The following is a 23,260-nucleotide window of genomic DNA, read 5'->3' on the forward strand; positions in this document are numbered from 1 at the left end:
ATATTCATTTTATAACTAAATATTTTTAAAATGCAGAAAATAATTGAAAAATGCTGAAGATCACCAGAGAAAAATTTTACTGTGCATATTTTTCTATTAGTTACTTGTTGCTGCTGGAATAGATTATCACACACTTTCTGGCTTAAAACCACACAAATTTATTATCTTACAGTTCTGTAGGTCAGAGGTCTCTCTAGGCTAATATTCAGGTGTCAGCAGAACTACATTCCTTCTGGAGCTCTAGGGGATTTTCTGTTTCCTTGCCTTTTCCCGCTTCTAAAGATATCCTTCATTCCTTGTTTATGGCCCCTTCTTCTATCTTCAATGTCAGCAACACACCATCTTCAAATCTCTCTCTTACATTCCTGTCTCCCTCTTTTAAAGATCATTGTGATTACATTGGGCCCACTTGGATAACCCAGGATAGTCTTCCCATCTCAAGTTGCTTGACTTAATCATATATGCAAAGTCCCTCTTGCTATAGAAAGTAACATTTTCACAAGTTTTTGAGATTAAGACATGGATATATTTGAGGGTCATTATTCTGCCTACCATAGACTTCCCTCTGGCCCCAAAGATTTACATCCACTGACATGCAAAATTCATTCACCCCCTCTCAATGTCCCTAAAGGCCTCAATCCATTACAGCATTAAGTCCAAAATTTCATATAAGTCTCATCAACTCAAAAGTCTCAAATATCATTATCTAAATCATTTAAATTAGGTGTTGATAAGGCCCTGAGTAAAATCCATTCTAGGTTGAAAATAATTATCAGTCCTAAGAAATTTTAAAATGCAGCTGGCAAACAATATTAGATTTCAGGGCCTGGGAATAATCCTCTTTGGTTCAAGTCTCTCCCCTCTGAGCTAAAGGCTCCAGTCTCAGAATCATCCTTTCTTTCTCATGAAGGATAACATGTGTCTTCAGCTGAGTAGTTTATCAGCTTGCTTCTTCTCTGTAGAATTTAATGAGTCCAATATAATCTTTTCATTTTATACTCTCTCTGTCTGTTTTTGTTTTTTTGGTTTTTTTTTAAAGATTTTATTTTTTCCTTTTTCTCCCCAAAGCCCCCCAGTACATAGTTGTATATTCTTTGTTGTGGGTCCTTCTAGTTGTGGCATGTGGGATGCTGCCTCAGCGTGGTTTGATGAGCAGTGTCATGTCCGCGCCCAGGATTCGAACCAACGAAACACTGGGCCGCCTGCAGCGGAGCGCACAAACTTAACCACTCAGCCACGGGGCCAGCCCCTCTCTGTCTGTTTTGATCCAAGCTGACAGGGTTTCCGCTGATATAAATTTCTCAAGAAGCTTATGGGTCTCCCATGTGTCAGGGGGACTCCATTAAACAGGAAGCTTCTCCACAAAATTTTCTTGAATAATTCCATCTCCCTTTTCAGTTTTTGCTGAGATCACTCAGGGGATCTATGAGTCATACACTTAATCTCTTGAAAGAGCTTTTCTGTGACTAAATATTCTGATCTCTTGATTTTTCTGAGATGTTATCAAAAAGTTGTCCAGTCGCACTGCCTTTTTCTCTAGAGCACAGTTTTCTGACAATGAATATCTTAATGTTAGGGTTTTTTGCAATCTAAATAAACTGAGAGGTTCCCAAATTATCAAGTCTTCGTTCCTTTTAGATCTACAATTCTTCCCTCAATTTAACTCTTCTCTTTCACATTTTACAATAAGCAGCAAGAAAAAATCAGGCTGAATATTTAACACTTTACTTGGAAAACTCATCAGCTACACATCCAAGATCACCGTCCACAAGATCTACTTTCCACATAACTGCAAGACACAATCCAGCTAAACTTTCTGCCACTATGTGACAAGAATCTCCTTTGCTTCAGTTTCCCATAACATATTTCTAACTTCCCTTTGAGCCCTCACCAGCAATGTCTTTAATGTCCATATTTCTACCATCAGGCTGTTTATAACAAGTTAGAGATTCTCTGAGATGATACATGTTTTCTCTACCACCCTTCTCACTTTATTTTGAGTCCTCTCTAGCACAGATTTTAGCATCCATATTTCTACTAAAAATCTATTTAAAGTAATCTAAGCCTTTTCCCTCAAAATTCTTCCATGTTTTTCCCGTTACCCAATTCCAACGCTACTTCCACACTTTTAGGTATTTGTTACACTAACATCCCACTTTCAGGTACCAAAATCTGTAGTTTTCCAGTCATTTTTCCAGGAATTCTTTTCAAAATAATTTCGTAATTTATTTGACAATGTTTTGCAGCCAGCTTTTTATCAAATTTCCAATACTTAAAAATACTTTCTTTATGCTTTTAAACATCCCTTTACAACAAAATTTTATTTACTACAAAATGTTTCATCAATTCTAAACCATAAGATTTGTCACCAGTTTCCGTTTTGGGACATCTAGATTAAATTATGACTAACTATGATAAAATCATTATTTTATTCCTAAAATAGATTTTAGTCCATGCCTTCTTTGGAGTTATTTTTCTTCCTCTATTTCTATATCTTATTCTTTTTAGTAGCTTTATTCTGCATCTATGATGATCTTTTTTCCTTTGTAGTTTGGTAATATAGTGAATTACATTGACTGAGTTTTAGTGTTAAACTCACCTTGCATTCCTGGAATAAAAGCACACTTGATTATGATGTATTATCCTTTTATATATTGTTGGATTCAATTTATTAAAATTTTGTTAATAATTTATATATATGTTTATGAAGGGCATTGGTCTATAGTTTTATTTTTTTCTTTGTCTGGTTTTGGTATTAGGTTAAAGTTGGTCTAATGAATGAATTAAATATTCCTTCCTCTTCAATTTTCTCAGAGAATTCATTTATGTAGGGTTTTTTTCCCCTTAAATATTTGGTAGAATTCATCAGTACAGACATCTGGGCATGGAATTTTCTCTATGAGAAGGTTTTAGTTACAAATTAATTTTCTTTACTAGATAAAGTGCAGTTTAGATTAGCAATTACTTCTTGAGTGAGCTTTGATAGTGTGTGGCATTCCATGACTTTGTTTCTCTAAATTTTCTACTTTATTAACATAAAATAATCCATAATATTCCCTTTTACCTTTTTTTGAAGATTAGCCATGAGCTGACAGCTGCTGCCAATCTTCCTTTTCTTTCTTTCTTTCTTTTTTTTTTTTTTTGAGGAAGACTGGCCCTGAACTAACATCTGTGCCCATCTTCCTCTACTTTATATGTGGGATGCCTGCCACAGCATAGCTTGCCAAGTGGTACCATGTCTGCACCCAGGATCTGAACCAGCAAACCCCGGACCACCAAAGCATAGCATGTGAACTTAACCCCTGTGCCACCAGGCCAGCACCCCCTTTTACTTTTTTAATGTCTGTGATATCCATAGTGATAGTACTGCTTTCATTCAAGATACTGATAATCTGTGTCTTTTCTCTTTATTTCCTGATCAATCTTTCTAGAGTTTTATCAATTGTATTGATCTTCTCAGCAACTGGCTTTTGATTGAATTTATTTTCTCATTGTTTTTCTACTTTTACATCATTGATATCCACTGATTTTTGTCACTTATTCAGCTTTCTTTGCATCTAATATACACTTTCCAAGTTTCTTCATGTGGAAGCTGAGGTCACTGATTGAGCCTTTTTCTTTCCTAATATAAGTGTTTAGTGCTATGCATTTCTCTCTAAATATTTCTTTAGCTGCACCCTACAAATATTTACATGTGATATTTTCATTTGCATTCAGGTCAAAATATTTTCAAATTTCTCTTTTGCTTTCTACTTTGGACTGTGGGTAATTCATAAGTATGTTATTTAGTTTCTAAGTGTTGGGACACTCTTCAGAATTTTTTTTGCTTTTCATGTCTAATTTAATGCCATTATGATTGTATCACTGTTTTAAATTTATTAAGACATATTTTGTGGCAAAAAAATATGGTCTATCTTGGAAAATGTTAGAATTTGTATTCTTCTACTCTTAAGTGAAGTGTTCTCTACATGTCACTTAGTTCAAGTTGCTTCATAGCATTTCTATATCTTAAATCACACTTTCCTTCTGAATTTCCTTGAATCATAAATATCTATTGATTTCTGTAATCCCAGGAAGAATAATTAACTCTTCAAGAAAAGGGTCAATTAAAAAATATAAGTACATTTGGTCTGTTTATTATGTGTCCCCAGGCTAAATCTCATAAGTAGCTTCCTTTTTTCCTGTTCATTTGAAAAGTTATAGGCTATGATTTTACTAAAGCAATTTTCATTAACAGGACATATTTAGAAAAACCAAAAAGCCTATTAACCCAAGGTAAGTCAATATATCCAGCCAAAAACAAAGACTATGTATTCTAAAGATTGGAAAGCGTTTGTCTTTTATCATTTTTTATAGTAGTTCCTGGTACAAAGTGGGTACACAATAAATATTTTTAAATTAATTCATAAATGAAGGATTTACAATTTATGACAGCTAAACTTTGAAAAAGTTTACCCATCAGAACTATATTTGAAGACAGTATATCTTCCTGTCTTTATATATCTCTGTAACTGGAGTTTTGGATAAAAGCATTAATAAAACATGGTCCACGCCCTCAAGATATTATATTTTTAGTGTTCTTCTGCTCTTCTCTTTGAACAAATCCCATCCTTTCTTAAAAATCTGAATAGAAGAACTTAGAGATCATTAGTCCAGAGTCTTTATTTTGCAAGTGGGAAAATTGGTAGGCAAAACAATATCTCATCTTGCTCAAGATAAACTACTGTGCCAAGAAGAGCCTCTTCTCAGTCTATTTCTCTAGTTGCCCTTTATCTCTTTTTATTTAAACAGTTCAACACAACATGAAGCAAGCATTCCACCTTACAAGGCTTTAGAATCTTCCAAACAAAAACTGATTTGCAATTAGTCACCTAACTCAGTTACAACTTTTCTTTTAAATAGTCACATAAATGTTGTTTAAATATACCTTTATAATTAATCATGAATTTTAGTTTGTATTCAAAGTCTTAATAAATTTATTTGTAATTCTTTGAATTTTAGATTAGCCTCTTATGAAATTTCTTCTAACTCTACTTTTAGATGAAACCTTCTTTTTTTTCTAGTCACTTTTCAATCAGCATGAGATTACCAAGGCCATGATAAAGATGCGATGTCTACCACTCTGGAACCATGCTCAACATAGCTTCTTCTTAAGTCTAAAAAATCTCATAGGTATATAAAATCTACCTTACTAAATGCTTTTTATTGCTTAAAGGAAATTGAATACATTCATTCAAATATGGAACATTCACTCTAAATTTCCATTTAATCATTGGTTTTTATGCCTCATAAGGCAAATTCTTCAAAATTAGTCCCTGTAATAGCGTCTAAGACCTATAGGATTGAGTACCTAGAGAGATGGAGTGAGGAAAAGGAAGTGTCTCTCTCTTTAAGACAAAATATAGTTCATTTTATTTGGTAATAACTAAGGTAAATGGTTGTTTTTCCATTTGTCTTTGATTTCTAGAAAACTTAATGCTAAATTTAGCATTCTAATGTATAACCATTTTGTTACAGTTTCTTAATGAAATTAATTCCTGCCTATGTTTAACCCTGCTCCAGAAATCCACCTTCTAATAGTTTTAGAATTATCATTTCAAATTTATTTTGACCCTGCTGTTTTTGTGTATTTTCACCACAAGCTGCCCTCAAATCTTCTATAGATACAGGAAGGTTACAGTTTTTAAAGAATTTTATGTTAGAAAAATCAAACTTAGAACATTTATGAGAAAATTAAGCAGGTACGTTACATAAGCACTATGTGATTCACACTGAAAACAAACACTAAGGCAAGTACATGGAGTTCTTTTACAAAAATCAGAGGCACACCTTGTTTCTTATGTGACTATTTGTACCTGTATCTCTGCTCTACTGTAAACGGTCTGAAGGACTGTGCTGCATCATTTGAATTGTCCTCATACATATGACACGATTTGTGCTGATTTAGATAGATGATAGATCACAGATAAAGATAAAGATGTCTAGAAGTTGTTCTCTTTTGATTTTTTCTTCTTAAATCTTTTTTTAAAGTTTAAAAATGGAGACATGCACTAAATATTTTTCCTATTTAAGCAGAGGAAATGAACTATTTAACCTACATCTTTAAGGAAAAATGTCACTAGTTCAGCATATATCTATTGAACACTACCACAAGCATGGTGATTTAAATGCAAGTCTTTTCTTCAGTATGCTCCAAATGAGAATAAGTTAAATAATTTGAGAACCTCTTCTTTATAAAATTGAGAACTGTTCCCTCTTCCTAATCTATTATCTTCAACTTTCTTTATTTTCCAGTGAAAGGGGTATTTTCCTTCTCCTTTCAAGTGAAATCAGACAATGCTCCTAGTGCTCAGTTGCTTGTTTATACTATTTTACCTAATGGAGAAATTGTTGCAGATACTGGGAAACTTGAGATTGAAAACTGTTTTGCCAATAAGGTGGGTGTTTTGCTTAAGCCCAGTTCTTTTATTCATCTCCCTTTTTGAAACATGGAAAATAAGGCAGTTATGCACATTAAAAGCCAGCCCTGGTGGTCTGGTCATTAAGATTCAGAGCTCAGGGAACCACACCACAATCTGTCGGTTGTCATATTGTGGCAGCTGTGTGTTGCTATGATACTGAAAGTTATGCCACTGGTATTTCAAATACCAGCAAAGTCACCTATAGTGGACAAGTTAAAGTGGAGCTTCCAGCCTAGACAGACTAGGAAGAAGGACCTGGCCACCCACTTCTGAAAAAAATTGGGCATGAAAACTCTATGACTAACAGCACAGCATTGTCTGATAATAGTGCCAGAAGATGAGAAGATAGAATGAAAAGACCAGTCAGGGTTTCACTCTGCTATACATAGGGTTACTAAGAGTCCTAATCAACTCAATGAGTCCTAATCGACTCATTGGCACTAATAACAAATGTACACTAAAAGACTGCCATGTGGTGCTCCTAAAACTTTCCTCCAAAGACCTCTAATGGCAGAGATTGATGCCATACCCTGAGTGGTCTAGTGGAGTAGTCCAAAGCAGGTGGCCATAAGCAAGGTGGTTTAAGTCTTGTTTTATCTTAAAATTCTTGGGGAATTCAAAATCTATTTCATTATAAAACTTTAATAGTTTTAATTTTGAAATGTTTTGTTTCCAAAATTTTCTATTGAAAATGCTGCCTCAAAGGAATGTGTCAATTTTGTCCCATAATATTCCTCTGACACACCTCCATGTACTACTGTGGAAATTAGTAACTAGTGACTTTAAATTCTGTTTGATAATACAGAACAAGGGTATGTATGTACTCCATTATGAGAAACATAGCCTCGGCACTCTAGTAATGATTATAGCATAAAATCTAACATATTTGCGAATGAGATCTTCTTATATTTCCAAAGAATAAAGCTGTAATAAGAAGCCTACTGAAATATAAATAAGACTGTCCCAACAGAATTTGGTGCTGTAATCTTAACACTAACAATCAGATAGGATCCGCTGACTTCAGATATCTTTTTAAAAATATACCTAGAAGGACTCTTTACCTTGGATTTTATGGAGATTAAAACAATATGCATCTATAGCAAGTGAACATTTCTGCAATGAGAACCATATTTAGATTATTCTTTTTTAATATACAATGATATAAGAAAAATACACAGTGGATTCTGACAAAAATTGTCAACTCCATCTTACTAAAGAATGCTATTAAACCTGGACTGGGGTCCAAGAGTATAGTTCCTGTTCTGTTTGGATGTTCTGTACGTTTTGTATGAACCTAAAAGAGATTCCCACTTTGAGCTTCAATGCCCTTATTGGTAATCACAGGTAGTTAGTTGTTTGTTAAACCTTTGAATGGCCATGTTATGCCACAGCTTTCAGCACACTCTACTCCTTCCAGCAGTGGTCTCTCTCTGGTGCAAAACATATGACAACTCCTGTGTAGCACCTGGAAACTGCTACACAGAAGCAAAAGTCCATGGACATTGTATTCAATCATTTCATATCAAATACCTTTTAGCATCATTGATCAGAAGCGGAGATAAGCAATGAAAAACTAAGCAATATAGTAATGAAGATTTATGCAGTACTTAGAGGAAAGTTGACTATTTTTTATTTACCGCAAAAAGTTAGAAAGGAGAGCTATTAAAGTTAAAAATTAAGGACCCTAGAAGTTAGACATCCTGACAGGATGCTGAGTAAACAGAGTCAGGTGTGGGCTGGGAAGGTGAGGAAGGATCCAGGTCAGTTTGACACGTGTGTTCCTTCAAACCAATATCCTTTAAATATGTTTTTCAATCTTTATTGGGACAGAGAAAAACTGTTTTTTATTCACTACATATACTTTTTTACTTTAAAAATAAAGGATTTAGTGTAGACATTAAATACTATGTAACAGTTTAAACTACCTGTCATTCTCAACTGGATATAATTATTCATTGAGGATAATAGTGATTAACATAGATAGGTACAGACTCTCAAAATACACTTTACAGTTCTTTTTTGGTTCTCATATCAGCAAAATATTTTACATTTGCTAACATATCCATTTCTTGGTTACTAAATATTTTCAGTTGATTATAATCTCAAATAACTCACTTGTTCATTTGATATGGATATTAACAAACATATTTTAATGAATTTAAATTTCCTAAAATTAATAACATGTTTAAAGTAGAATTCTCCATAAGCAGTTTTCATAATATATTGAACTATAGAGATGAATACTACTCCATCTTGAGGATAAATCAATTAATTATTTATTTTTTCATGTATGTCTCATGATACATGAATCCAAACTGTTCCATTAATTCAGTAGACCACATAGAAGGATTATCATACTTAAACTCAGCAATCCAAGTCAAATATTATTTAACTAAATGTACTGAAATTTCACTCCAATCCAAATCAGCTTGCAGTTCAAGAACCTAGACAGCTACCTGATGCTGCTAGAGTAAGTAAATTCTAAATTATTTTATTTTATATTTCAATATGAAATAAAACTCAGGTTCTACTCAAAAAACTTTACATAGACATGAGGAACCAATAGATTTACTTACCAATGAATTTCTACTGGTCAAACCAGAATCAAATCTCTGAAAATATTATGCACAAATTTTTTGTTATTTCATAGCTCTTATTCTTTATTCACATTTTTCGAATTTTCTCAACTCTTAGGATGCATATTAGATGTTTAATTTTGTAAGAGACTCAATAAATCCCTGATCCTGATAAATTCTACTCTGCTTTAGAATGTCAAGTGATTAAGACTGCCAACTGGAGGAGACTTCAACTGGCTGGTCTCAGAGGTGGAGTGTGATTTTTCACAGCACCAGGCAAACTACATACATTCATCACAAAAACACTGCACTGCATGGAAATAGGTCAGCTACAGCAAGGTGTATATCATTCTCAGGCAGGATTCTATTTCAACGTGACCAAAACCAATTTATATTTCACCAGTTATATAAGGAGTGGGAAACCTGAGTTAACAAGAACCAGATTTCCAGTTTATTCCAAAGATGGTTAACTGGTAGTCCCTAGGCAGATTCACCTCTTAATCCTGCTCTAAAGTGGATGAAGAGAAAGGAAGTGTAGAAAGGACTAGTCTTAGTCTGGAGTAGAAGAGAATGTTGAGATTGTAATAATTAGAAAACTTGCTGCTATAATCATATCCTCTTTACAGGTAAACTTGAGCTTCTCCTCAGCCCGGAACCTGCCAGCCTCGAACACCACACTGAAGGTCACAGCCACTCCTCACTCCCTGTGTGCCCTCCGTGCAGTAGACCAGAGTGTACTGCTCATGAAGCCTGAAGCCGAGCTGTCACCTCAATCAGTGAGTCCCATTTCAGTCTTGGCTATCAGAAAATGCACACACGATAAGACCATTTTGGGAAGCTGGAGGTTATAATCAGAAAAGAAAAGTTCTTCAGAGTGTCAGGTCTAATGTAGTAAGTTATATATGAGTTAGAAGTCAATTCAGTTCCACAAAGACGTTGCACAAAGTGCTTTATATGTATCATCTCATTTCATTCTTTGTTAAAGTATTTTCTTAGAGAGGGAGCAGGCTTGCTCCCCACTGCATTCCCCTGTGCCTAGCATACTACTTTATGTATCAAACATGGTCAACACATTTTTAGTGAATGCATAAATGAATAATAATTCTTTAAGGCAGATATTATTACCTTAACTTTGTGAATGAAGAAAACACAGCTAAAATAGATTAAGCAACTATAGAAAGATCAAGCCAAAAATATATTTTAAAGGTGGAATTTGAACCAACTTTCATTCAATGACACTTCTAACACACTCCATTTCACGTAAGTGAAATGCCAGTCTTTAAGCTTTCCCTAAAATCCAAGCACTCACTCACTAGTTTTAAGTACGAACGAAAGAGAGTATCCGTTCAAGCTTGTCTTTTAAAGATGTCCCTTATAATGAAGCACTTTCAAAAAGGGCCTAGAGGTTACGGCCTTCATGGTCCACTTATTTATTTAACAAGGTCTTACTGCATCTTGACTACAGGAAGAATCATGCTCTGGAAATAGGCGTTCTAATGGTGGACAATCAGATGTGGTCTTTGACCATTTTAGACTTACAGTCTTGTGAGATATTAAAACAAACAACCAACAAAAACATAGAAATATAATAGTTCTAAGTTTTGATTAATATAACAAAAGGAATAAACAGATAAAGAATAAAAGAGTAGAAAAATTTCTCATATATGGTTAAGGATGTTTTCCTAGATTGTCAGATAATGGAGGGGCAGAGACAGGCATTACAAAGAATGAAAGCAGCATGCCTGAAGGTCTTGAGGTCAGAATAAGTCTGGAATGTTCTAAAAGGGAAAAAGTAATGTCCTGATACGTAGTGATGTGAGAAGAGAATGATCGAGGCTGTAGGTGGAATGGAAAGTAAGAAGATCATGACGAGCTCTTCTAAGGCTTGGAGTGGAGTCTGAAGTGGACAGTAAATGCAACGGTAAATCACCAAGGAGTTTTAAGCAGGAGGGCAACAAGACAGATTTATGTGTTAAGAAGATCCTGTTTGCTGCTTGGAGTATGAGAGCAGGAATGAAAGAATGGAAACAGTTAGGAGGTTGTTGGGTTAGCTTAGAAAAGAGATGACAGCAATCAGATTAGGAGGTCCTCATGGAGTCCAGTGTATGGCTAATGGCCTGAACACTATATGACTGAGCAGGTGGCCTTACCCTAGGCTCAGGGCAAAAACTGAACTGCAGTTGATTTATTTCTAGGTTGCTCCTGCATCTAGCTTTTTCTCAAGCTAAACTTAGTCCTAAATTAGTAGACTAAAAAAGAAAAAGAAAAAAACTTGGTAACAAATAATCATATAAAATGGGAAAAGGAAATGCATCAAGTATTTACAGAGGTTATTTCTGGGTGACAGGTTTATGAGTGGCTCTTATTCTCTCATTACTCTTCTCTGTACTGTCCAAATTTTCTGCTTCCTTTTAAAAGCAGACATTTCGCTGGAAGACTTGGGTTTTATTCTTACTCAATCAAAACGGGCTCTGAGACCTCGATCAACCAATTTGATTTCTCTATATATTAATTTCTTTCATACAACAAGAGGATTAGGATCCATAACCTTTAATATTTCCCCATGATTCTGTGTGTTCTTTTTTATAATGTTGGCATGGAGTGTTAAATGTACACCATGATCTTTTAAATCTCGGATTGAACACTTGAAATTAAAAAAAAAAAAAAAAAACAGCAACAAACAAGAGTTTCTCCTTTGTTCTCTTGATTTTGCAGGTCTATAATTTGCTGCCAGAGAAGAATCTCTTTAGTGTTAGCTACAGAGGTCCTGCGAATGAAGATGGTCAAAAATGCATCCATGCAGAAGACATAACTCACAACGGAATCATTTACACACCAAAGCAGATCCTGGACGATGATGATGTTTACAATATCTTTGAGGCAAGTCTTCTTCCTAAAAACATAGCTCAAATTGATTTCCAAGTCTTTGTTAAAGAGAGAACAAATGAACTTCTAAGCTGTGGAATCTGATCCTGCTCCACCCCCCAAAACAAAGCTATGACTAATAGAAAAATATTGAAACCTTGGAAGCACAGAGAGCTTTGTATACACACAGCTTTTCGTTCATGAATTTCTCCAGCACTTTAAATAGCAAGAGGTGTATGTTTAGAGCCTACAGCCTCAACCAAGTTGATCCCAAAGCTGGTTACCACCGTCATATTCTCCTCTCAGTGATTCTCAAAGGTTCTAATATGTGAGAAAAACAAAACATTTTCCATAGTGCCTCTGACACCCTTGGAAAGGTGAGTAGCTATTGGCAGCCATTACCTCAGTCATTTGCACAATAAACGCATGATGAATGAGTAAATGACTGAATATACAAAGTACAATACTTCAGCCATCACCTTTAGTGCAGTAAAATTTCAGGGAAACTGAAAGTAGCCTTTCATGAAGAAAAGATTTTACAAAACTTGGGGTAGAAATGTTAGCATGCTCTAGGTGTATTAGCTAAAATGTATACCTTTAGGATTAACTATCTCTAGGCAGATTATGAAAGGAGAGTTTATCCAGGTTGTGCAATTAAATTTTATCACTGCCAAAAAGGACTAAAAACTCTCATTAACCTTAAGGAAAACATACCATTCCTCTGAGAGAGGTCTGCAGGTTGCTGAGAGCAATTTAAACCTCTCCCTTCTGGAGCCTCCAGAATCATAAATCAGTTTGCAGTGGGGGATAGAAAGAGGACTCTTTAGGTTTATTAGCTAATGGTTTAATCTTTAACACTTATTTCAAACTTCTTTCTCCCTATTCCATATCACTACCACCACTGAGAGCTGTGCCTCCCACAGGGTCCCATGTACTCTGAGATAGAACAGCAAGTAGCGTTTAACTGTGAGTTATATTATATATAGAGAGAGAAATTTGGGAACAGGTGGGCTCTAGGAGTCAGGCTACTGTGGGCATCAGCATGTGTGCACGGATGCAGAGATGCAAGATAGTCAAAAGAAACTGAGAAAGAAAAGAGGAAAGGGTAACTCACAAAAGGGATGAGTTGAACATAGATATTCAGGGAAAGTCATATTTTCCAACAAAACATAAGCAAGGCAAAGTTTACTAAGACTATGAAGAAAAATCTCCAATATGCAACCTTACAATTTCAAATAGAAATTTTAAAAAATTACTCTCTGCAATAAAGCCATGAGGAGTATGTGTGTGTGTGTATATATATATATATATATATATATATATATATATATATATGTTATATTTGCTTTTCATGGGGAAAGGAAGGGAAGAAAAGCTTCCAAGGCTAAAATACTCAGTTTCTAGAATGCAAAAGATAATTAAAGAGGCATCAGCGTACAGCAGACAAAATTTAGGAATAGGAATCAGAAGAAGTGTGTTCTAATCCCAACTTTCATTCACTAACTGGGTGAACTGGGCTTTTATAAAATAGCTCTCTTCTCTATTGTGGGTAATTTTGATGATGATCCTGTGAGCTATGTGTACAATAATAGCAAAAGTATAATACAAAGCTACGAAGATATTTCAGTCTCAAGATTGGATTGCCAATATGCTTTAATAATTAATTTTCTTCCAGTCTGTAGGATTAAATATTTTTACCAACTCAAAAATCCACAAGCCACGTTTTTGTCAGCTGCCTCATGGATATCCAGCAATGCCTATGCCCTACCTAGGAGGTAAGGGTGAGATTTATTTGTCTGCTAGAATAATAGAAGAAAAATTGATGTTTCACTGGGTTGGGTTGGGATAAATAGCTATTTTTCTAAGTACTGAATGTTGTGACACTGCAGCAACTTCTTGGTAAATTTTCTTCAAATGCCATTTTTCCCCCGAAAAATAGGATTTTTAAAGCAGTTGTTTTTTTCTTTCCCTCTGAAATCAAAATCAACTACTTTTTTGTCGTAGCCTTCAACAGTCTTACCACTTCAAATCCTCCTTACCCACTATGGATTCAAAACATAAATTAGTCAGGGTAAGATAGATTATATTGCAGTAACAAATAAGCCCCCACGTCTCAGTGACTAAGCATATAACAGATTATTTTTTTGCTCACACAAAAACTGCTTGTGAGGCCAGTAGCTGTCCAGAACAGCTCCCTACCAATCAGTGAGTCAGAGATATCCATTCTGCTTTCATCTTGTGACTCCCCATCTCCAAGCAATCTTTCAAGATTACTGCCATCGGGAAGAAGGAGTAGGTTTGTACGTGACTTTTACAGCCAGCAGTGAAAATGGCACATCTCAGGTCTGTCCTAACTGCAAGGGAGGCTGAGAAATGTGAAGGATCATATGAATATTGTCTTTGTCGTATTCTTTATCTGGGAATCAAAATGATTTTGACATACTGAACAAAATAGGATGATTCAGCTTTTGGTAGATATGTTACTGGCCTCTGTGTGTTTCAAGTATACCTGGAAGTGAGGAAAAGTTGAAAAGATTCTGAGTCTTCTTTGCTACTGCTATCAGGCCTCCAGAATTTTCTCTCTGAATGCTGGAAGTCTGCTAATTCTGCTGTTTAAAAAGAAATGTGGTGGTGGAAAGCATTCTTTAAAAATAAAATAAACATATTTTAATACGGTAGAAATTATAAGGCAAAGAATAAAGTTCTAGTCGAAAACAGAGGGGGGAATAAGAATATTCTCTCAACAGAAACAAAATTCTGTAGAGTGAAAAAGAGCACTGTGCTAAGAGCAAAGAGACATGTTCTCATCATGCTCCTACCTGGTATGACATATGTGACTTTGAAAATTCTCAGACTCATTTAACCTTTTGGAGGCTCAGTTTCTTCATATCTAAAGACAGAATGACAACACCAAGGTCACTGAGGTGTTGTGAACATAAAATGGAAAAATATAATTATGAAAATATATTATGCCATGCAATAGCATATTTTTTGTTTCACAAAACCTGAAAAGCACTATTACTTTATATTCATATCTCTGTTAATACCAAATGTATATTTTTTCCAGTCCTAAGAGAAAATATGTTGATGGAATGATCCAGAAAACTTGGAAACAGAGTATCATCATTACATTCTTCTCCCAAACATTCTGTAAAACTCTTTACAGATTTTGCATTTGATGTGTGTCCCCTAGCCTTTCTTTACTTTTCATTTTCAGTTATGCCTTAGTCCTGTCTCTCATTATTTCATAACCAAATTACTTAAAAACCACCCTAATTGACCTTCCTTGCCGCCAATTTTCTCCACTTCTGTCTATTTTATATACTATGAAAGGCATATCACCCTTCAACATTGCTTTTATCATGCCACTTATTTCTCATACATCGTTACTACTTCCAGAATTCATAGAATTGTTGTACTTAAGGTTTTAAAAGAGCATGTCCAATTCTATTATTTTATATCCATCATTTATATATTATTATGCATTTATGCATATTATCTTTACATATCTTCTGATCTCTGGAGTATCACTTTTTTTAATCAAGTTAACTCCTACCTTAACAGATCTAATTTATTTGTCCTAATATTCATGTTGTTATATTATATAATTATACTTACTATTTACTCAACTATGCTAAACACACCCTCAAAATAGACATGCTACTCCAGAAGGGTAAGCTTTTCAATAACCCTTTGGAGCAATCCTTCTGACCTCTGTGTGCATACTTGTATAGTCACTTCCTTGGAATGCTTTCCCCATTCTCCGCAGTTTCTCATCCTTCTTCATCAGCTTAAGTTCTACTTTGGTAAAGTCTTTTCTGGCTAATGTAAAGTTCATTTTCTGTCCTTTATTGAGTCTGCTGTTTATAACACATACTTTGCTATATCCTATTGTTTATGTCTCCCCATCTCATTCACTGCTAAATAAAAAAATCATTCCTGAAATCCTCTTGCTGTAGCCCCCATCCATTCCTCTTGTCTGATTCTTGCTGCAAATGGAGAACACATGAGCATTATTTCAGTGAAAAACAATATTTGGTGTATTGAATTACCATTGATTTTTCTCTTCACTAGTTGAATTATCAGCTTAGAGAGAGCTACATTTGTTTTCATTTCTAGAGGAAAATACATCTACTTCTAGGCTATTTTAAGAAGCAACAGGATTAGCTTTCCTATAGGACAAATAGATAAGTGAGCAAAGTAGCAAGCTGGTAGGTTAAGCTGTTCCAATAATAAACTTCCCCTGAGCAAATGACCTTGTTCTACTTGGGAAACTAGGCAACTATAGGAAATTAATGATAAAAGTTAGGTTCACCTTGGGCCCTGGTGCTGTCTGTCCACAGCAGTTCCACAAGGCTTAGCTCTAGCAAGTGGTGCTGCAGGAGCAGTTTATCCAACGATGATGAGAGAAGAGTTTCCAGCCATGGAAGTGAAAGGGACTGTTCGGAAGTATTTCCCTGAGACCTGGATCTGGGACTTGGTGCCACTCGAGTAAGTTGCATGTTGCCTAGAATTTAGTTTCGGAGAAGATTTGAATCCTCCTCTGTGATTCTGGTATCATCCTTGGTTCCTATTCCTTTCAGTTCTGCTCCACTCCTTTCTAGTAAATATTTGGGTTCATAGCTCATTTTTCTCACAGCTGAACATTGTAAATTGTTTTTCTGATTTGGTCCTGAGATACCTAAAATAATAGAGAGCAGAAAGCTACTCTTGCCCCTAAAAAGAAAAGAACAACTTTCAGAGACCTCACTAGGACTGTCAAACCTTATATCAAAATTCACATGAATACGCTAGGTTAGTAAGTTATCATGTTCTGGGATCAGCTATAGTGCGTGCTAACAATGGAGATTCATTCACTTTCCTCCTCTTTTTCCCTTCTCTAGTTCATCAGGTGGAAGTGGGTTGGCAAAGCAGGTTCCTGACACCATCACAGAGTGGAAGGCCAACGCACTCTGCTTGTCCAAAACTACGGGGCTTGGCCTCTCCCCCATCATCTCTCTTCAAGTCTTCCAGCCGTTCTTCCTGGAACTCACTCTCCCCTACTCTGTGGTGCGAGGAGAAGACTTTATACTCAAAGCCACTGTGTTCAACTATTTGTTCCACTGCATTCGGGTAAGGGCACTTCTCTGGAAGTAAGTGAAAATGGAAGGAAGGAACACAGTCGCCACTCATTATCTAGGTTTCCTAGGTAATTTCCTAGTAAATCATAATTGAATATAATGTAGCCTAATTTTACAGTGGAATAGGTACTAAGAGCAAAGTTACCTGACAGGTCCAAGGTGGTAAGGTTATATTCATTCAGGACTCTATATTGTCAGTGTATTCCTAAACTCAGACATTATTTCTACCTGATTACTTAATTTTTTTACCCTGACTAAAGAAAATTTCTCTTCCTTGTGTTGGCACAAGGCTAAATCCTAGGCATTTTTCCTAATTCCCTTATTGCAAACATCTAAACTGTGAAATATTTGAAGAAATTACCTCGTTTGAACAATTTCACAAACCCTCTCAATTAGCATGCATTGGCCCTTTATGCTTCGTTCCCCTATTGCTGACCTTCTGCCTGTGTTCTTTCTTAAACTTGTGGGCCGGTATGGGGGACAGGTCAGTGTGCAGCTGGATATCTCTCCTGCCTTCTCGGCTGTCCCAGTAGAGAAGAATGAAGACTCTCACTGTGTCTGTGGAAATGGGCAGAAAACTGTGTCCTGGGCTGTGACCCCAAAGTCACCGGGTAAGTGGTAAAGTTGTTGACAAATCCTACTTCTGACAAGACCACAGCTTTCCACTGTGACCCAGACACATGCTTTTTCTCCTCCTTTAACAATGATTGATTGAAAAAAAGCCATTATATATATTAGGAAAACTTAAAAAGGAACCATTCAATATAGAATCACTGTTTAACCCCTTAAGAATCTTATTCCTCAGGAAAGGTGAATTTCACAGCTACCGCAGAAGCCCTGCGATCTCAGGAATTGTGTGGCAATGAGGTGCCTGAAGTCCCAGCATTTGGACAGAAGGACACCGTGGTCAAGCCCTTACTAGTTGAGGTATGTAAGTGTATAGCATTATCCAATATTTATGAGACAGTGACATTTCATCCCAAGAATGTGGGCGTATCCGCAACTCAATTTTTCACCAACATTTTCTCTTCTATTTTAAAGTGATTGATTTTTCTCCTATACATTCAATATCACTTTACTTTTTGATTTTTTTTCTTTCAATACAAAGCTTGAAGGAATAGAAAAGGAGGAAACTTTCAACACACTCCTCTGTGCATCAGGTAAGAGTCAAAAATAGACAAAGTTTTCACTTTAAGCCACTTGCCAAAGTATATAGTTGTAGAATGCCCTTTAGGGTGTGTTTTCGCCTGGAAAAAAAAAATGAGCATACTCTCCTATGAGCAAATCTAAGGAAATTTGATGAAGAACAATCTTTTCCTGATGAAGGCGTAGAGAAGCTAAAAGACTTACCTAAAATCTCTTGGCTAATAATGAGAACGAAAGCTACAACCATAGTTTTCAAATACATCTGTGTTTTCCAAACTTCTTCCTAAACAATTTTCAAAATATTGAAATATCTGTGTGGTACTAGTACTATTTATTATTCAATTAATAATTGAAAAGTACTCGTGTTTTTATTTAAACAAGTTATTTTAAAAAGAACTTAAGGTTGCTAACATTTTTGGAAACCAGTATTTTACTAATGCCATTAATACAATCATATAAAATTATCATTAAAATATTCAACTCTGCACCATCTAGAATCATCTTGAGGACAATGCTCAGTGTGAAGATCTCTTCTCTTCTCTATACAGTCATGAGCCACATAAGGACGTTTCAGTCAACAACAGACCACATAATATGACTGTGGTCCCATAAGATTAGTGCCGTACAGCCTAGGTTTGCAGTAGGCTATACCATCTAAGTTTGTGTAAGTACATTCTGTGATGCTCACACAATGACGAAAATGCCTAAAGGCACATTTCTCAGAATGTATTCCTGCTATTAAGCGACACGTGACTGTATAAGCATCCTTTGATGATCTCATCTAGACACAGAACTTTAATAACAACTTTGTACTGGAGACCACAAAATTTACATCTTTGGTCCACACCTCTTTCCTGAACTCAGACTCCTGTGTTCAGCTGCCCACTTAGCATCTCCACCTACAGGCCTGTAGATCTAACAGGCATCTCAGAACCAGCATGTTCAAAACTGAACCTCTGCTGGTCCCACAAACCTGCTCCTCCTACAAATTTTTCCATCTCAGATGATGAAAATTCTATTCTTCTACTTGCTGGAGATAAAAATTTTGGCATCATTCTTTATTATGTACTTTCTCTTACACTCCACACCCAATCCATTCTCTAATCTAGTTGGCTCCACCTGTAAATTACATGCAGAATCTTCCCACTTCTCACCATGTCTACTTCTACTCTAGTCCTTTCTCTCCTGAAAGGTTATTGAGAGAATAGAACTTATTCTAGTCCTATTCTCTCAATAACCTTCTGACCAGTCTCCTGATCATCATCACTCGTTCCCCTACAGCAAGAGGAATCATTTAGAGCATAGTTCAGATCATGACCCACCTCTGTTCAAACCTTCCAAGAGTTTCGCATATTCCTCAAAGTTAAAGCCTACCTCACTAATGTCACCTACAAACCCTCACAACCCCATGACTTTGTCTCCTATTACTCTCTCCCTCCCTCACCATGCCCTGGCCACATTGGCTTCCTAATCTGCTCTTGGAACATAACCATCATGCTCTAATCTGTGGAATATTTTAACTTTTTGTTCTTTTTTTCGTGGAGATCTTTTCCCCCAATATCTATAAATCTTACTCCATGTCTTACTTAAATTCTCCTGTCACCTCTGAATTTTTTTCAATGAGTTTTTTAGTAGGGAGCCCCCTCCCCACACCCTGCACTTTCTAATGTCCTAAGACGCTTGCCTTGTCTTACTAGCTCACCCATATAAACACTTACTCTGCTTTAATTTTCTCTATGAAAGTTACAAACATCTATCATATTAAATATTTATTTATCTTGTTACTTCCACTAAAATGAAAACTCCAGGAAGTCAGAAAATTTGCTTTGAAAATTGCTATGTCATTGCACTTAAAACAAAACCTGGTACATCGCATGCACATAATACATATTTATTGAATGAATGTGATTTTTTAATTTTTCTGCTGAGGAAGATTCACCCTGAGCTAACATCTGTTGCCAATCTTCCTCTTTTTGCTTGAGGAAGATTCCCCCTGAACTAACATCCACACCAGTCTTCCTCTGTTTTGTATGTGGGTTGCCACCACAGCATGGCTGCCAACAAGTGGTGTAGATCTGTGCCTGGGAACCAAACCCAGGCCACTGAAGCAGAACATGTCCAACTTAACCACTATGCCACAGGGCTGGCCCCTGAATGAATGCAATTTTTTAAAAAAACACTAACAATAATAAAAATTAACATAAACAATGAAGAGAAAGAAATAAGCATACATCAGGTATATGCTTATAAGGAAATGTATAGAAATTAAGTACAAATATATATGATTAACATGAACTTCACTGTGAGATGAGTCATGGCTTTAGGAGAAACTTGGATTGCATCAAAGAAATTATATAATGACCAAAAGAAATGAGAGGTTGGATCTTGATCATATAGAGGAAAAAAATTTCAAACAAAAATAGAATATTTCTCTCATTTTTTCCCTCCTTTATATATATATATATATATTTGTCTTCTTTCATTAGAAACTGGAGTACCTGAAAAGTTGTCACTAAAAGTTCCTTCAGATGTGGTTAAAGGATCTGCCAGGGCAACATATTCGGTTTTGGGTGAGTCTCTCAGCCCAAGAGAAGTAGCTCTCCATCTCCATAATTCTCCTAGTGCATGGAGCTTCACCACCCATGGTTAATGAAGGCACTGACTCTAAGCATTGGATTGAGAGAAAGAGCACTAAGCTAAGGATTGCATTGTGTATTAGTCAGAAAGGGGGTTGAATAGATGTTGTGCTACATATTATACCTTGATACCCTCCAAAAAGTTAGAAGGGTCACCTCTCTGTGCCCTCATCTTCAAGAGATTGACTGGGTGGTGATGTTTCCTAATAGATTTGAAAATAGGTGATTTTTACCAGACATGTGGTTCATCAGAAAAGATTCAATTTTTTCCTGCCATTCAGTTTTTTCCCTGTTTTTTCCATGCTTAAACCACCTACTTTATTTTTCCTACTTTTCTCTTTTCTTTCTATTTCTTGTTTTTCTTCACCTCTTATGCTTTCTTATCCTCTCCTCCATAAGCGACTTGACCTCCCACTTAGCTAGTAATCTGTCTTCTTATCCCAGCATAAACCAGCTCTGAGGTCCTCTGATTTTTTTATATCTTTCATTCCCCAGGTGATATACTAGGCTCTGCCATGCAAAATCTTCAGAATCTTCTCCAGATGCCCTATGGGTGTGGAGAGCAGAATATGGTCCTTTTTGTCCCTAATATTTATGTTCTGAACTATCTGAGTGAGACACAACAGCTGACCGAGAAGATCAAGTCCAAAGCCATCAGCCACCTTATCAGTGGTGAGAGATTACCCCAAAAGGAAAAACTTTAAGTGATTCCCTAAATATCTCCTTCAGTGGATTTAAATCAGCATCCCATTGGATAAGATTTAACAATAATTGTTGCTGTGATATCCAATAAAATGTCCCCCTAAACAATCAGAAATTCAATGGCATCATCAAGTCTTGGAGACATCTTAATAAAATAGTAGCTTCCCTATGATTCCTTAACAAATTTTGAGCAAAAGACAGATTAATTCTCCAATGTCTCTGCAATGTTGTATATCTATGAAAACTTCCTTTTCAGGGTACCAAAGACAGTTGAATTATAAGCACAGTGATGGCTCATACAGCACTTTTGGAGACCATGATGGCAGAAGTCAGGGAAACACTTGGTAAGATAATTATTTCCATATACTCCCTGCAAATCCATGATATTTCAGAATTCTGGATGTATCTATTCTCTGATACCTGAAGTTCTTTCATGGGAATTTGTTACCCTTTAAAAACCCATATGTGTGTCATCACTGCTAGGTGATCTCACCATTCCATCTATGAAAGCTCACCTGCTCTGATAGCTCTGTAGATAGCAGTAAAATAAGGATCCCTCAAAACAGAAACATAAGGCAGAAAGTGTCATAATGTGAAAGGATAGAAGAAACTTCTACACTGTGAATTAAGAGAGGAGAAGAGGGAAAGGACAGGAAGAGACTGTGATGCAGTAAAATCACTCAGAAAATGGCACTTTGGTGGTGGGGAGGCTTGGAGGCGCCAAGAAACATTCCATGAGAAAAAAAAGGGAAGAGAATCAACTCTAGAGAAACCAATAAAGTTCAGAGATTTTAAAAAAAGAGATTTAGATATTTGCTGGACAAACAAGAGAATATTCAGTATTCAAATATCATTTTCTCACAAACTCCCCCCAACAGTTTCTTCCACTGAACTGTGAAGACCAATGTCTGGAGGTAATTGCACAAACTGAGCCTTGAAAGTGAGATGGTCCTCATGTCTCAGTCTCTTCTTTGTTGGACAGGCTCACTGCATTTGTGCTCAAGTCCTTTGCTCAAGCCCGGTCATACATCTATGTGGAAGACTCACACATCACAAATTCCCTCACCTGGCTCTCACAGAAGCAAAAGGAAAATGGTTGTTTCCAAAGCTCTGGATTACTGCTTAACAACGCTATCAAGGTGATGCCTTTAATTTTGTTCAGGTCCCTGAATATAGTCATATGTAGGAGCAATTATGCTAATATTGATTCCTCAAGTCCTGGTGACACAGCTTTGAAGAAGGGTGGTAGACTCTAAAGCTTCTAAAATCTGGTAATGAATGAGCAGTTTTTTATTGAATGAAAATAGTGTGCAAAAACCACAATATATTAATAAAAGCGAGGGAAAGTGATTTGGGAAAAATTCGGGAATTTTAGAGTAGAGGAGGAAGAGGGAAATCAATAATATTGCACAAGAAAAGGTGCTTTCTAGTGAAGATGCCCCGGGGGAAAAGTAGAGCTGGATGACTCTGGTTAATGAATAGTGGGTTGTTTGAGCATCTCTGCTTTTGATCCTTACAGGGTGGGGTAGATGATGAGGTGACGCTCTCGGCCTACATCACCATTGCTCTGCTGGAGATGCCACTGCCTGTCACTGTATGTTCTAGCATATTGCCTGTACTTCCTTCACAAATGTAAGGAATAAAAATGATAGAACTATGAATCTCTGAGCAAAGTGAATTGTGGTTTTCATATTTAATTTTGGTATATTTCACCAGAACATAAAGGACTAGATCCTTTTGGAAACTGCAGAGGA

At 36.1% G+C, this 23,260-nt stretch overlaps 1 protein-coding gene across 2 annotated transcripts in view; it reads left to right on the top strand.

Annotated features, from left to right (window-relative positions):
• Positions 1-23,260, top strand: part of LOC124246919 (pregnancy zone protein-like) — a 53,684-nt gene that overhangs the window by 24,599 nt on the left and 5,825 nt on the right. The window contains exons 14-27 of one of the 2 annotated variants that reach the window (XM_046675683.1): positions 6,295-6,437; positions 9,664-9,813; positions 11,753-11,917; positions 13,578-13,677; positions 16,246-16,393; positions 16,786-17,014; positions 17,507-17,633; positions 17,828-17,949; positions 18,131-18,182; positions 20,655-20,738; positions 21,300-21,476; positions 21,763-21,850; positions 22,489-22,645; positions 23,026-23,100. In XM_046675683.1, the coding sequence (XP_046531639.1) occupies positions 6,295-6,437; positions 9,664-9,813; positions 11,753-11,917; positions 13,578-13,677; positions 16,246-16,393; positions 16,786-17,014; positions 17,507-17,633; positions 17,828-17,949; positions 18,131-18,182; positions 20,655-20,738; positions 21,300-21,476; positions 21,763-21,850; positions 22,489-22,645; positions 23,026-23,100 (1,817 nt within the window). The remainder of the gene's footprint in view (positions 1-6,294; positions 6,438-9,663; positions 9,814-11,752; positions 11,918-13,577; positions 13,678-16,245; positions 16,394-16,785; positions 17,015-17,506; positions 17,634-17,827; positions 17,950-18,130; positions 18,183-20,654; positions 20,739-21,299; positions 21,477-21,762; positions 21,851-22,488; positions 22,646-23,025; positions 23,101-23,260) is intronic. The other variant, XM_046675692.1, reaches the window with a different exon arrangement.

This window comes from Equus quagga, chromosome 1 (genome assembly GCF_021613505.1).
Source record: "Equus quagga isolate Etosha38 chromosome 1, UCLA_HA_Equagga_1.0, whole genome shotgun sequence".
In the NCBI taxonomy this organism is placed as follows: Eukaryota; Metazoa; Chordata; class Mammalia; order Perissodactyla; family Equidae; genus Equus; species Equus quagga.